This window comes from Petaurus breviceps, unplaced genomic scaffold, assembly GCF_028583685.1.
Source record: "Petaurus breviceps papuanus isolate PSGF00001 unplaced genomic scaffold, PetGlider_PUasm1.0 90775, whole genome shotgun sequence".
Lineage (NCBI taxonomy): Eukaryota > Metazoa > Chordata > Mammalia > Diprotodontia > Petauridae > Petaurus > Petaurus breviceps.
The window spans coordinates 2,532,679-2,548,188 of NW_027187342.1; the positions used below are offsets into that span (position 1 = coordinate 2,532,679).

The 15,510-nt window shown below is 37.5% G+C and overlaps 1 protein-coding gene across 2 annotated transcripts in view; it reads left to right on the forward strand.

Moving 5' to 3' along the window:
• The window catches only part of ANTXR1 (ANTXR cell adhesion molecule 1), a 328,385-nt gene that overhangs the window by 148,231 nt on the left and 164,644 nt on the right, over nucleotides 1-15,510 (forward strand). For both annotated transcript variants that reach the window (XM_069068888.1, XM_069068889.1), the window contains exons 11-12: nucleotides 3,742-3,811; nucleotides 5,731-5,809. In XM_069068888.1, coding sequence (XP_068924989.1) covers nucleotides 3,742-3,811; nucleotides 5,731-5,809 — 149 coding nt within the window. The remainder of the gene's footprint in view (nucleotides 1-3,741; nucleotides 3,812-5,730; nucleotides 5,810-15,510) is intronic.

Here is a 15,510-nt window from a genome sequence, read left to right on the forward strand (position 1 = left end):
CGGCCACCATTCATATTGCTTGAGGGTGATTTCACTCCTGTTTGTTGAACCACTGTAGAATTAGCCAAGAGTGCACAGGAACCTCCCTGCTGTGGGCTGAATCCCTGAACTGTTATGCTCCCAAGTATGACTAGTCCTTGAAGGCAATGGAATGTAATGAAATGAGCACAGAGGACCTGGGTTTGAATTTTAACTCTGCCACTTTCTACCCATGTGACCTTGCAGAATTCTTTTTATTTCTTTGGGCACCAGTTTTTCTCACCTGTAAATGAAGAGATTTAGCTAGTCTCTAAATGGAAGAGAATTTATGAGTCTACAGACTGCTTTTATTTGAGATGGTCAATGTCCTAAAGTCCCTCCTTAATTTGATATTCAGGGTTCAAAGATCCTTTATAACTTTGCTATTTCATGTTCTGTGTTCTAAGATTCCTTCTTAGTCAAATTCTCTGTGTTTATGAGCAATGCCATGGACAAAAAACAACCTTTGAGGTCATAGACTGAACATGGGCCAGTCCAGTACTTGCTTCATTCCAGATACAACTATTTCCTTTATTTGTGAAAATAAAATTCTCTTATGAGAGAACATTGCACTAGGAGTCAGAAGACCTGATTCTACCCTTGTCTCTCTCACTGACTTGCTGTGTTAGTTCCTTTAATAAGAAATACAGTAGAGCACAAAAAAAAAACCCAAAGAGTTTGTTGTACTTGCTTTGGGGGACAAAATTAGGGGAAGTGGTTAGAAGTTACAGAGAGGCAGATTGTGCTTCAGTGTGATGGAAAAATTCCTAAAAATGAGCAAAAGTGGCCACCTCAGGGCTCCATTACTGGAGCCCTTCAAGAAAAAAAGCCCACCTGGTGGTGATTACAGAATGGATTCCTGTTCTCTGGTGCTCCTTCCAATTAAAATTCTGTAATTGATTTGACCTCTCTAGGTCTCCATTTCCATGTTTTTTAAATCAAGTATCAATTTATTTATCTTTTACCTGATCTAAGATGGCTATTAGGGCTGTCAGGCAAATCCAATGAAAAAAATAGACAGGAGAATATTGTGAAAAATGTAACACATTGTAATTTATTATAGGATCAGAGGATTTAACAATGGAATAAACTGAGGTCCAAAGAGGTCAAGTGATTCACACAGGGTCACAAAAGCAATAAGAGGCTTAACTGGGAATCAAACTCATATTTCCTGATTCCAAATCCACTGCTTTTCCCCCTACACCATTCTATGATATTGTGCTATTCTTACTCTTTAATCTTTAATCCGTTTATCTCAACATCCCTCCTTCCCACCCTGGAACAGCTCTAAAATCTATACATGGCCTGCTTAAAATTTTGGAAGAAATTATGGCTTGATAATTGGGGTTGATGCCACTATGGATCCTATCCTCCTAATAACTTCAGATTTCTGGGAACAGTACAGTTGTCTTAGAATAATTCATTCTATCTATATACATATATATGTATATATATATATATATATATATATATATGTGTGTGTGTGTGTGTGTGCATTTACTGCTGTGCTAATTGATCAGCATACATTACCTTCTTTCCATGCTGAGGTTGTAGATTTTCATTTATGTATCCTCAGAAATCTGGACACTTGAATTTAGAACTTAGCCAGTCAGACCACTCAGTTGAAGACCAGGTTGTCAGCTTTACTGGTGAGGTTTATTTACAATTCAACAATAGAAAATTTCCATAAGATAATGTGATTCTGTGATCTTACTTTGCTGATGATTTCCATCAACTATCTCCCTACCCATTCTGGGGAGAAGAGCTGTTATTATGTTCATATAACATGAGGAAGCCTGTAGAAAATGAGGTAAACTAAAGAACCTGATGCCTCAAAACAGCACTCAGTGGTTGCTCCAAACTCATTGACATGTATTTTCTTCAGTTAGTGGCTGATCCAAGGAAGGAAACTTGTCTTCTGTTTCTTGGTAAGCAAGGACTTCTGTTATTCTATGTTTATGACAAAAGAGGGTTAGGGAGTAGTAGAAGAAAGTTGTTTTGCAAGTGGAAGTATGGGCCCACAAGAAATGTCCACTGACTTATCTAGCTAGATGCCTAGTTTGTAGTTTGTAGTTAGGAAAACTATTTCTCAAAATTAGTAAGAACTACAGGAGAAGGGGCAGCTAGGTGGTGCAGTGAATAGAGCACCGGCCCTGGAGTCAGGAGGACCTGAGTTCAAATCCAGCCTCAGACACTTAACACAAAAACTAGCCTCAGACACTTAACACAAACAACTAACTGACCTTGCACAAGTCACTTAACCCCAATTGCCCTCCAAAAAGCAAAAAAAAAAAAAAGAACTATAGGGGAAAAGGAAATACCTTTGTAGAAGCAAGGCTTCAATCATCTTCCACTTTATAGCTGACTTTTGAGACTCAGTGAAGATTCTCTCAGGTAACAAAATGACTCAACTACATGGTTTTCTAATATCATCATAAAACAGCAAATAATACAAAACACCAAATTTTGCCCTTTAGGACCACACAAGAAAGGGTAGGTGAGATATAGTGGCCATTATTTACATAATATGCATTACACTGAAAATTCCAGTGAATCTATAATTATAAATCAGTGACTTTCTGATCAACTATTTATAATTTGTACTTAATTAACTGATTTTCTCTCATAACATTTTTCCTGTGGAATATAAGTTCTTTGAGACAGACAGAGATCATGCCTTTCCTATATATTAGTATCCCTAGCACTAAACATAGGGCTTTGCACATAGTAGGAACTTCATAATTGCTTGTTTAATTGTGTTGATTAACTCCAGCTTCTCTGCCTTCAGTCCTTGGTTAGGTTAAATTTTCTAAAGCATAGTTTTATCATTTCACTGCCTAAACAAAAGCCTCCAATGATTCATTATTACCCATAGGATAGTAGTATCTAAACTCATTAGCCTAGTATTTAAGAGCCTCTGCCATTTGGCCCTAAACTAACATCCTAACTTAGCTCATGCTATTCTTCTGTACAAACTATCCCTTCCACTAAAAAAACAAGCAAATAAAAACCACACACACATTTTGTTTTCCCACTTTTTTCATACTATTTCCCTCATCTAGAATGTCCACTCAAAGCCCAGCTCATATATCTTCTCAGTGAATGGCAATGATCTCTCCTTCTTCTGATTTCCTATAGTACTTTTGGTCCATGGAACTAATGTGGTACGAGACAGCATAATGTGGTTATTTGTTATTATTATTAGTTAATTTTCCTTTTATTTACCGTGTCTTTCATAAAAGACTGTAAGCTTCTTGAAGACAAATGTGGGGGTTTATATACCCCATAGCACATCATACAATCCCTTGTCCATGAGAGGTACTCAGTAAATCACATTTATATATTCACAGTTATAGAATTTTAGAACTAGAAGGAACCTTAGGAGTTATTTAGTCCAGTATTCTTATTTTACAGATGAGGAAACTGAGGACCAGAGAAGGAAAATTTCTTACTCCAAGCCACTCAGCAAATTACTGGCAGATTCAGGACTAGAATTAAAGTCTTCTGAGTTTCGTGATATCTTCTTGATTGATTAAGTTCAAGTGGACAAACATAGTTGTAATCAGGATACCTAGTGCTGGGTCTGGTGGCTTTTATTTGCCAGGAGCTAGACAAAATAACCCCCAGATGAAAATTACTGGACCATACTTCATAACTCTGGGTAATCAGGAATATGAAATTACCCCTTCACCCTTTCTCCAACAACTTGTTTTCTTTTTCTAGACAAGAAGCCTTTTACTGTGGAAGATACTTACTTGCTCTGTCCAGCCCCCATCTTAGAAGAAGTTGGCATGTAAGTTTTAACAGATGTTTATCAGCTAGAAACTAGATAATCTTATTAATGATCAAGGGGTCAGGGTGGGGGATGCTTTTCATGTTCTCATCTGTCACAAAGATTAATTCGTTACATGTCAGGTCACCCTTCACAGTGAATCATTGGCTAGAATGCATAAGGTAATAAATGATGCTGAATGTTTCTACAGAGGTGTATACTTGACTTTCATTTGCAAAGACAGATTTGGATTCCAGGTTATAAGTGTGGTTTTGTTCCAATGCATACTAATAAGAAGTAGTTCAAAATCTCAATATGGAGAAAATGAGTTCAGTGAGTTTTAGAAAGAATAGTATAGGAGTATATGACTAAGTTGAGAAAATTTATTACAGGGGCAGTCTACTTGGACAAAGATAAAGGCATTTATAGTTGGAAGAGGCCTTTGAGACAGATCATTTAGGTTAACCCCCAATCTTAGAGAGGACAAAACTGAAATCCAGAAAGGTTGGATGAGTTGCTAAAGATCACACAGGTAGGGAATAGCAGAACTGGGATTTAAACCCGGGAAGCCCCACTCCAAATTCCACCATTTTGCCTTCTCGTGGAACAAAATTGATCTCACTATTAATAGGATATACGCCAACGATAAACATGTTAATTTATGTTCTTTGTGCAAACAAACAGTAATTCATGAATCAGCACTTCTTTCTTTGTTTATACTTTATTTGTTGGCATTGTAAGAATCTCTGATTATGAGCATCAGTGATTGAAAGCATTGTTTGAGCCAAGGTCCTTAGTGCAAAAGGCATGAGAGACAAAATTCAAATACATCCTCCTTCATTCAAGGGCATCAGTAGGCTTAGTATTAATAATTATAATGATGATAATAATAATAACATACCACTAATAACAACAATATAATAGCTACCAATTCTATAGTATTTTAAGGTTTGCAAAGTGCTTTATGAATTGTTATTTTATTTTATCCTCACAACAACTCTGGGAGATAGGTGTTATTGTTATATCCTTTTTACGGATGAGAAAACTAAGGCAACCAGAGGTTGACTTGCCCAGGATCATACAACTAGTAAATATTTGAGGTTACATTTAAACTCAAGACTTCCTGACTCCAGGTTCAGCTCCCTATGCACTGCACCATCCAATAAATTACTTAGAGCAAATTATTGTCAGCAAAAGTATTAATAAGAGATTATTTCTTCATCTGTAAAATGAAGGGGTTGAACTATATGATCTCTAGGGTCTTTCTAACTCTAGCATTCTACTTGACTCCCAGTTAATAAGCTTACTGGGTGGCCTTTCATACCTGGGATATTAACCAGTGTTTGATCTTTATAATGTGCACATATACAGTGAAAAAGCAAGCTTCTTTAACCCAAATGGTAGAAATAGTTGTTGACCTAAAGAAGACAAGAGGAGGTGAAAGACCAGATTGGCCAATTTATGCCTGAATATCCTCCTAGAAAAACCCTAATGATGATACAATAGCCCTCAGTATATTGTTGAAATTATAGATAGAACATAAAGCTGATGATGTGTGGAGTAGAAGTAGCATGTCCTCCTGACATGTGGAAAATATGTAAAATAGAAGTAGCTTTTCCTGCTAGTGACTCAAGAAGCAAATATTTGACATCAATATAGTATTCCAACTGAATGATGGCTATAGGACCATTTTGAGAGGTATGATTGGGTATAACAAGGAAATCATATAATATCAGAGATGGAAAAGGGACTTTAGAGACAATCTTATCTAATTCCCACAATTTACAAAGAAAGGAAACTAAGGCCATATTATTTTGCCACAGTTTCATAACTAGTTTAATTGTAGAACAGGAATTACAAGCTAGGTTTCCTGACTCTTATCCAAAGGTCTTCTCAGTGTATCATGAAAAATATCTGTGAATGCTCTATTTTCATTGCAGGAAAGCTGCACTCCAGGTCAGCATGAATGATGGCCTTACTTTCATCTCAAGCTTTGTCATCATCACCACCACACAATGTGTAAGTCTGAGTGTTTTTTGTTTATTTGTCTAAAAAAGTGTGATCACCATTATAATCAACATTGGAAAAGTCACATATTTCCACAAATCTTAGAATCAGGTTACATACAAAAAAAAATTTAATATGTAATTCATGTCTTCAAGGAATTTAAAATCTGTATCACTAAAAATAAAAACAATATTGGAAAGAGCACTGAATTTGGAGTCAGTGGTTGATATCCTAATCATATTACTCACTACCTATATGGCCTTCGGTCATTCATTCACTTAATTTCCTTTGGTTTCAGTTTTCTCATCTGCAAAAAGAAGAGATTGAACTAAATTATCAATAAGGTTTCTCTTCCAAATTAAAATCTTAGGGGAGGCCAGGTGGCCCAGCGAGTAAGAGTACCGGCCCCAGTGTCGGGATGACCTGGGGATCAAATCCGGGCTCAGATACTTAGCACCACACCCAGAAATAACTGGCCGTGTAACCTCGAGCAAGTTACTTAACCCCGATTGCTTTAAAAAATAATAATAATAAAATAAAATAAATATATTTTTAAAAATCTTATCATCTTTATTGGGCCTATAATCTACCTGTTTTTCCCACCTTAGAAACAATTATCTACTCCTCTCACAGATATCTACTGATTCTCCAGGAAATTTCAGGATAGGTCTCCCCTTCCACACCACCCTTCCATCCTCTTCTATGTCCATTGATTTCCAGAACTAATCCTAGAGTGATTGCCCTTCTCCACTTTCCCATAACTTTGTCCTTGACTGATTGCATAAAATTTGGAAAGCTGATTTCAGAAATGTTACTGCTTAAAAGGGATTTTAGACAGTTATTACAAATAGTCTGCAGCCAAACTAAACAACCAGCTATTTCTCAAATACCTTTTCCCTGCTAGTGGCCCAAGAAATAAATACTGGCGTCAATTGTTGTCTGTTTCTTGTTGTTCCATTGTTTTCAGCCATGTCTGTTTCTTTGTGATCCCATTTGAGGTTTTCTTGGTAAAGACACGGGAGTAGTTTGCCATTTTCTTCTCCAGCTCCTTATAGATGAGGAAACTGAGGCAAACAGGGTTAGATGACTTGCTTAGGGTCTCACTGATAATAAGTGTCTGCAGTCGGATTTGAGCTCAGGATGATGGGTCTTTTGATTCCAGGCCTGGCATTCTATCCCCCGTGCCACCTGGTTGCCTAATGATATCATTATAGTGTGCCAACTGAATTATGGCTATAGGGCCATTTCTAGAGGTATGATCAGGTATATCAAGAGAATCAGTGATTATCAAAGATAGACAAAAGACTTTAGAAGTCATCTTTTCCCTCTATTTTGTCTTCTCACCTCCTTCTTTTGTGTGTATTCACAATTGTCCTCTGTGCCTGGGATTCCCTCCCTTCTCATTCTTGCTTTTGGAAATAAGTCTCTTCAAAGGCCAAGTTAGGTGCCACCTTGTCCATGAAACCCTCTGGGATGCCCCAGTGCAAAGTAACCTCTTTTTCTGAAATTTCCTTTTTTTTTCATCATGCTCCACCTTGTGTTATATTTATTTGCTTATGCATCATGTCTCCCAAAGAAATTATAAATTCCTTCAGGGTCAGGAGTGTCATATTTTATCATTTTGTAAGTCTATACATAGCTCCTTGATACTAATAAATGCTTATTATTTAAATATTTTTAAAATCATTTTCTCCCAATTATATGTTGAAACAAATTTTAAACATTTTTTTTTAAGTTTTAAGTTCCAAATTCTATCCCTCCTTCACTTTCTTCCTCCCCTCCCCCCACCCTGAGATGGTAATCAATACAACATAGGTTATACATGTGCACTCATGTTAAAAACATTTCCATATTTGTCAGTTTTGTTTTTTATTCATTTATTTGTTTGTTTTTAATTTTAACATTCACTTTTTTTATAAGATTTTGGATTCCAAATTTTTCCCCTTCTCTCTCCTCCCCAAGATGGCATGCAATCTGATATAGGCTATACATGTGCAATCATATTAAATATATTTCCAAATTAGTCATGTTGTGAAAGAAGAATCAGAACAAAAGGGAAAAACCAAAGAAAGAAAAAATAGAGAGAAAATAGTTGCTTCTATCTGCATTTGGACTTCATAGTTCTTTCTCTGGATGTGGATAGCATTTTCTATCATGAGTCTTTTGGAGTTGTCTTAGATCATTGAATTGCTGAAAAGAGCTAAGTCTGTCAAAGTTAGTCCTTGCACAATGTGGCTGTTACTGCATACAATGTTCTCCTGGTTCTGCTCACTTCACTCAGCATCAGTTCATGTAAGTCTTTCCAGGTTTTTCTGAAATCTTCCTGCTCATCATTTCTTATAGCATATTAGTCATTTTGTACAAGAAGACTCAAACCAAAAAAAGTGAAAGAAAGTGAAAAATAGTGTGCTTCTGATATTTTTAAAATAAGAAAAGATCTCTAGTTATTTCCTTTCACCAGGTAATCCCCATTCATGCATCAACTGCCTCAGATATATACTAGCTATGAGACCCTGAGAGAGTCATTTAAACTCTCTCAGCCTCAGTTTACTCAAATGTAAAATAAGAAAGAAAAAAATGCCTCCGTGTGATAACCACAAGGCAATCCTGACCCAGAATGAACATTACTCATTTGCTGTTAACATTAACATCTCAGACATTTTGCCTTTTCCTTAGAGAATCTATTACTTCGGTAAAGATATATCATAATGCCAAGTTAAAAGCCAACTGCTAAGCACAGAGTCACAGAATCTCTGACCTGAAAGGGACCTCAGAAGTGCTTTAGTCCATGCTACCTCTATACAATATCCCCAAGCAAGAGGTCATTTAGTCTTTGAAGGTCTAGTAAGAAGGAACCTACTCTCCCCCAAGACAGTCCTTTCCACTTTTGCATAGCTTTAATTGTTTGTGAGGTTTTTTTTTTTTTTACCAGATATCCAATTTAAATTTATCACTTTGTAACTTCTGTCTATTGTCCCTTGTTCTAGTCTATGGTGCCCTCACCCCTACAAAATAAAATATATAATCCCTGTCTCACATATGAACCCTTCAAATATTTGAAGATGGTTATCAGGTTCTCCTAAATCTTTCCTCCAGTCTAACCAGCCCCTGGCTCCTTCAATCAGTCTCCATTAAGCAGAGACTCAGTCCTTCTTCATCCTGGTTCTTCTCTTCTGCATGAGCTCCAAACTGGCTTTGCAGTCACCTTCAAAATGTGATATATCTTGGTCCCTCACAGAATAATCTATACAGGCATACCTTGGTGATATTGCGGGTTCAGTTCCAGACCACCACAATAAAGTGAGTCACATGAATTCTGTGATTTTCCGGTGCATATAAAAGTTATGTTTACATTATGTTATAGTTTATGAAGTGTGCAATAGTATTGTTTTTAAAATGTGCATACTTTGATTAAAAAATACTTTATTGCACAAAAAAAAGATGTTAACCATCATCAGAACCTTCAGTGAGTCATAATGTTTTTGCTGGTGGAGGTCTTGCCTCGATAGTGATGGCTGCTGACTGATCAGGGTAGTGGTTGCTGAAGATTGGGGTGGCTGTGGAAATTCCTTAAAATGAGATAATGATGAAATTTGCTGCATCAATTGACTATTCCTTTCATGAAAGATTTTATAAATATGAACTAAATAAATATAAATATTTTTATTTTCATCATTATCCTTGAAAATAAGCTAAGAGGCAAAGAAAGACAATCTGGGTTTTAGTTAAAGGCAGTTCTCCAAGACTTAAAGCATATAGGATGCTCAAATTCAAAACCCTGAGCTCAAATTTTAAAAAAACCCAAACTGTATGGAATGGATACATCTGAGTCCATGAAGTTGTTTAAATATATCGAGACACTTCTGGAAAATAAATTCTGCCAACCTGCAGGAAATAATTAAAATGCCTTCAGTCCAAAAACTCAGCCCCAGATTCCTTCCAGGTTTGGCTGCACCAGTCTCAGAGCTGAATTTCTCATCAGGTCTAGACTCAGGAAAGAAAGCATGAGTGGAACCCATGGCACCAGAACCCAGGTGTGGCTCTGTAAAGGTGAATTCTGGGGCCCTTTTCTTCTTTATGACAGGATACACAGATCTTCTGCTGGAGCCCCACCCACTCAATGATACTTTCTCAAAGCACTCCAGTCCACCAAGATCTTTTTTTATATAATTTATTATTTGTTTAATTATTGTCATTGTTTAGGTGACTGAGGCTTACAATCTTCCCAAGTCATATAACCTTTGATAGTTCTATGATACTATCAACTCTGACCTTTTGATAGATCTGTGATGCTATCAAAGCAGGTCCTCTGTCAAGTAATGCCATCAGAACCTATCCATGCCTCCCCATTCTATACATCTCACTCATGTCCTGTAAATTCACCAATTTTCAATAAACATTTATTGAGCACCTGCTATGTGTCAGGCATTGTTGTAGGTGCTAAGGATACAAAGATAAATGCTCCATAGGACATCCACTCAATCTTCTAGGAGATTTTCTTCTAGATTCCTCTAAGCTATATGGATTCCCATGGAGAACAGAAGTTGTCCATTGGTTACCCCTTACTTAAAATTGGCAAAAGAAGAGAACTCAAGTCTCTGGCCTTCTGAAACATTTTCTCTTTTAATTACACCATTCTATAGTACTTCACTCTGAACTAAGCATTTTTTGTGGCTGTGGAATATCAAATTAAGGCTTTACCTTTATTTGGTATGCATTTGTACACCTGCTCCCTAAGCGGCCAAGATCTTTCAGGAACAGATGTTGCTGTTGCCAGAAGCAAAAATGCCATTAAATTTGACTGGAAAGAGATTTTTCCAGCCAAGATTCCTATAGTACTGGAAAACTCTTTTGAGCTACATGGAAATAGAAAGCAATCCAAAGCCAAGATTCTCTCTTACCCACACATAATATTCTCATCTTAAGCCTTATAGACTTAATTAACTAATCTCTACCTCAGCTTCCATTTACCCATGTTTTAACAACAACATCTCACACTTATAAAGTACTTTTAAGTTTGCCACCCATTTTCCTCACAACTCTCTGGGGTAGGTAGTGAAATCGTCATTTTAAAGCTAAGGAATTTGAAGTCCAAAGAGTTTAAAAGCTGAATACCTAAGGTCATTCAGCTGGTAGAGTAAGTATTAGAAGCAGGGTCCTCTTGGGGCAGCTAGGTAGTGCAGTGAATAGAGCACCGGCCCTGGAGTCAGAAGAACCTGAGTTCAAATTCCACCTTAGACACTTAACACTTACTAGCCCTAGTGACCTTGGGCAAGTCACTTAACCCCAACTGCTCTGTTTCCCCCTCCAAAAACAAACAAAAAGAATTGGGCTCCCCTAACTCCAGGTCCTATACTTGTTCGAATATATAACCAATGCTCATTCCCTAGTGAGGTTGTGAAATTTCAAAAGCAATATCACCAAATGAAAATCTTTTATGATTAAAGCAGACCTACCTATGCACCTTAGATAATTGTTTTAGAAAAAACATTTCCTTTTAGAACAGCTACCAATTAAAATCCAACAACTCCTCAACCAATAGTGAGTGAGAAAATGTCTGGTCAGTATTTGGAAATGCAGGATTGAAACTAAAAAGTGTGGAAGATATAGTTTTATAGAGAGGAATGGTGGATAGAGAGCTTGCCAAGAAGCCAGGAAGACCTGGGACCAGCGTATCAAGTTGGCTAAATGCCATTTCCAAGAAAGATTGACTTGAACCAAGGTGAAGAATTGATCACCTTTGACTCTTTGAATTTCCCCTGACAAGTGTTAGGATCGGACCTAGAGTTTGGGGCAGAACTGAATCTACTTACAGGAGCTGACATACTCTAAGTATTAGAACTGTCTAAAAATGGAATGAGGTAATAATGACTTTTTTCTGGGAATTTATAGATTGTTAAAGCTAGTAATGACCTTTGGAAAAATCTAGGTGTGTGTCCTCATCTTTGAAGATCTAGTACTCCTCTCTCTCTCTCTCTCAGTCACTACATTCAAGCAGTCTCAAGTTTTGCTGATTCTGCCCCCACAACTTCTCTCCCATCTGACCCTTCGACCATGACTGGTACAATCCTTCCCTTCACTCCTCCTGCTTCTCGTGGTACCATTCCCTCTATCCTCCAAACTGAAGACCACATCTCATACTTTATTTTCCATGAAGTCCCACTTCTCCCTTCCTCCTCTCACAATCCTTCAAAATTATCCTACACGATTTCTAGTCTCTGAAGAGGTAATCAATCATCTTTGTGTAAGACAGAATCGATCATCTTGTCTGGTGTTTGTTATGTAGACCAGTCTCTACATATACCTCTTCAGTCTTCTTATACATTACTCCCCTCTACAAGCCTATAGCCTTCTTTCTGTTCCTTAAATGTGAAGATTCTTAATCTATCTGCTTTTGCACTGGTTGTCACCCATGGCTAGAATATTCTCCTTCCTCACCTCTGTCTATTGGATTCCCTGGTTTCACTGGACACACAACTTAAGCTCCATTATCTGTATGAGGCCTCTTCTGGTCCCTTCAACTGCTAACATCTTCCCATCCTAGTTTATATCTGCTCTTTATGTTTCTTAAATATATCTATACATGTATAGTTTGTGTCCCCTGTTAGAAAATAAGCTTCTTGAGGGGATTGGTTGCTTTGTCTTTGTATCTTCAATTCTTGGTATAGGACTTGGCACAAAGAAGGTGGCTAATAAATGCTTATTGACTGATTCTCACTGCTGACACTTTAGTTTCTGACATCATTACCTCTCACTTGGACTCTCATTATCAGTCTCTTGACAGATCCCTTTGCCTCTAGCCTTTCTCTGCTTCACTTCATCCTAAGTAGGCTAATCTTTGCAATGTACAGTTATGAAAATGCAACTCACTTGACTCTGCTTAAGAATCTATGTGCTGAAGAGAAGGACACCTACTTCAGGTATAAGTTAAACTAAGTGAATTCTGTGGTCTCATCAAATTCCAAGATTCTAACATCTCCAATTGCGGCAGCTAGATGGTGCAGTGAGTAGAGCACTGGGCCTGGAGTCAGGAAGACTTGAGTTCAAATCTAGCTTCAGGCACTTACTAGGTGTATGACCTTGAGCAAGGGACTTAACCCTGTTTGCCTCAGTTTCTTCATCTGTAAAATGAGCTGGAGAAGGAAATGCCAAACCGCTCCAGTATCTTTGCCAAGAACACCCCAAAGAGGATCACCAAGAGTCAGACACAACTGAAACTACTAACAGTAACAACAAAGCATCTCCAGAGGGTTGTGGTCTATGGGAGTCTCAGTATATCTCGCTCTAACTGAATACATGGCTTGCTTTAGATACTGTTAGAATCAACACCCATTCAATCTAAAATTGAAGGTCCCTACCATGAAATAAGAGAAAAGAAACTTGAAAAAGGTTAGGTATAAAAAGCTGAAAAGACAGCCCTGCCTTTTTTAAAATATTCTCCACAAAAGTCAGTCCTAAAGCAAACAGTGGAAACTTTCAGTGTTTCTAGCAACAAGCTTTATTTAAGTGCTGGTAGAGAAGGAGTGCCAGGTCCATTTTCAGGAAAGTTCTATATGCAAAAGAAAAGAGCAGGACACCTGGGGTACAAAATGTCAGTAGATGGTTGCTGGCACACATGAGGATATAGAGCATTCAGCTTATTTTCTCTCTCCCCATGCCAGGTGAAAGTCTGGTGGTTTAATGGTTTGCTGACCATCCTCTGTACCTCATAAATTAGCCACTTTGTTTCCATTAAATGCATTCTCTTTTTAGAAGCCGAGCTAAACCCATAACCTGGGTTGGGCTGAAAGAAACTCCTGCCAAAAATCATGCCTTCTAGTAACGGGAGCGAAACATTTACAGTAAACTCGGAACTTGTGACGATTCAGACGGGGCTAGCCTACAGTTAACTCCCTCAATATTTATGAAAGAGGAGTTGCTAAGTACATGGGTAATGGAAACAAACTGACAAGGAGTGTGTTTAAGCTATATAATGATAATAGCTGCATTTTCCGAGTACTTTAAAGTTTACGATGAGGGGCAGCTTCCAGAACCAGGAAGACCTAGGTTCCAGTTTCACCTCTGGACATATACTGTGTGACTCTGGATTAGTCACTTAAACTTTCAGCACTCTATGCCAGGGATCAGCAAATGACAGTCTACAGCCTGTATTTTTAAGGCTCATCTCAGGATGTAATATGTAGTCTCCTGTTTTAGGCAACTCTCTAAACCTTCTAAGTTATGGGAGAAGTACCAACCTGATTCTGAATCCCTGGCTGTTGATGGATAAACCCTGCTTCCTGTCCTCAATTGCCTATTTCTCCCAGGTCTCTGTGACCTAATTCCACAATGTGCTGTCTGGAATGGCTGTTCCATAATTGACAAACTTATTTTCATCCTACATCTTTCTGTTTCTCACTCCTTTCATATTCTGGCACCCACTGAGGCCTGGCTCCCTCCTAAGAAGGCTGCATCCCCAGTCACTCTTTCCTGTACTAAAAAGATATTTAAAAATGTTTAAAAGTCTTTTTCATTCATTTGTTTATTTGTGTGTCAGGTTTTTTTTAACTCCAATAATCTACTCTGCAAACTGGGCAGAATAAGGCTTACACTACTTATGTTTTGCTTTTCTGAAGAAAAGACTTTGTAAATTTGGAAGTACTATGAAAAGTTATTTCTATTACTTCAAAACTTTGATGACTCTCAACAGTGTGGATAATTCCTCTGTTAGTAAGGACCACAATCCGTCCTTTCTTTCTCATTTTGTCATACTTAAATAATAATTTAAGAACCATATCATATACACTGTTTATAAACTGAACCAGAGAGATTAGTGAGCCAACATCTATTTTGATAAGTGCTATCTGGTTGAAAATATCTTGAAAATATTTTCATTTTCTTTTCTTTTTCATGCTGGGCTGTTTTTCTTGGATGTTTATGGAATTGCCTTCCAATACTTTTATCAGTAAATATTTTAAAGAATGTTTTCCTTCAGTTTTGGAGAATGACAAAGTAGAGAAAGTGTCCTTCCAAATTCATGCAGCTAAGCATGCTTGAGGATGTGGCAGAGAGAAAAGACAACTCATATCTGGGGGTCAGTTTGAATTGAAGTATGAACTTGGTAGCATTTATTGGTCCAGGATGATGGTCTTTTCCAATGAAAGTATTCACTGAAGGAGCTAAGAGTGTAAAAAGAATGAATTCCTTCCTTCTCTGAGGCCTCTGTACACAAAACTGATACCACATAGTTCTAAATTATGCCACGCCCTTACTAAGTGAAAACTCCAACAAGGAACCTTTAACCATTTGTTCCCTGAAGAATTTGCAAATATTCTTCAGAAGACCCTCATGCTCCTTCTTCTTTAGACTACTTTCATGATCAGGGCTGTAGATGAAGTAAAGAGGAAGAAAGGGAAGTAGGGGGAAGATAGGTAGAAAGAAAGATAGAAAGAAGAAAAAAGAAGAAAAGAAAGAGAGAAAGAAAGGAAGGAAGAAAGGAAGGAAGGAAGGAAGGAAGGAAGGAAGGAAGGAAGGAAGGAAGGAAGGAAGGAAGAAAGAAAGAAAGAAAGAAAGGAAGGAAGGAAGGAAGGAAGGAGAAAAAAGAAAGAAGGGAGGAAGGAAGGAAAGAAAAAAGAAAGAAAGAAGGGAGGAAGGAAAGAAAAAGAAAGAAGAAAGAAAGAAAGAAGAAAGAAAGAAAGGAAGGAAGAAAGAAAGAAAGAAAGAAAGAAAGAAAA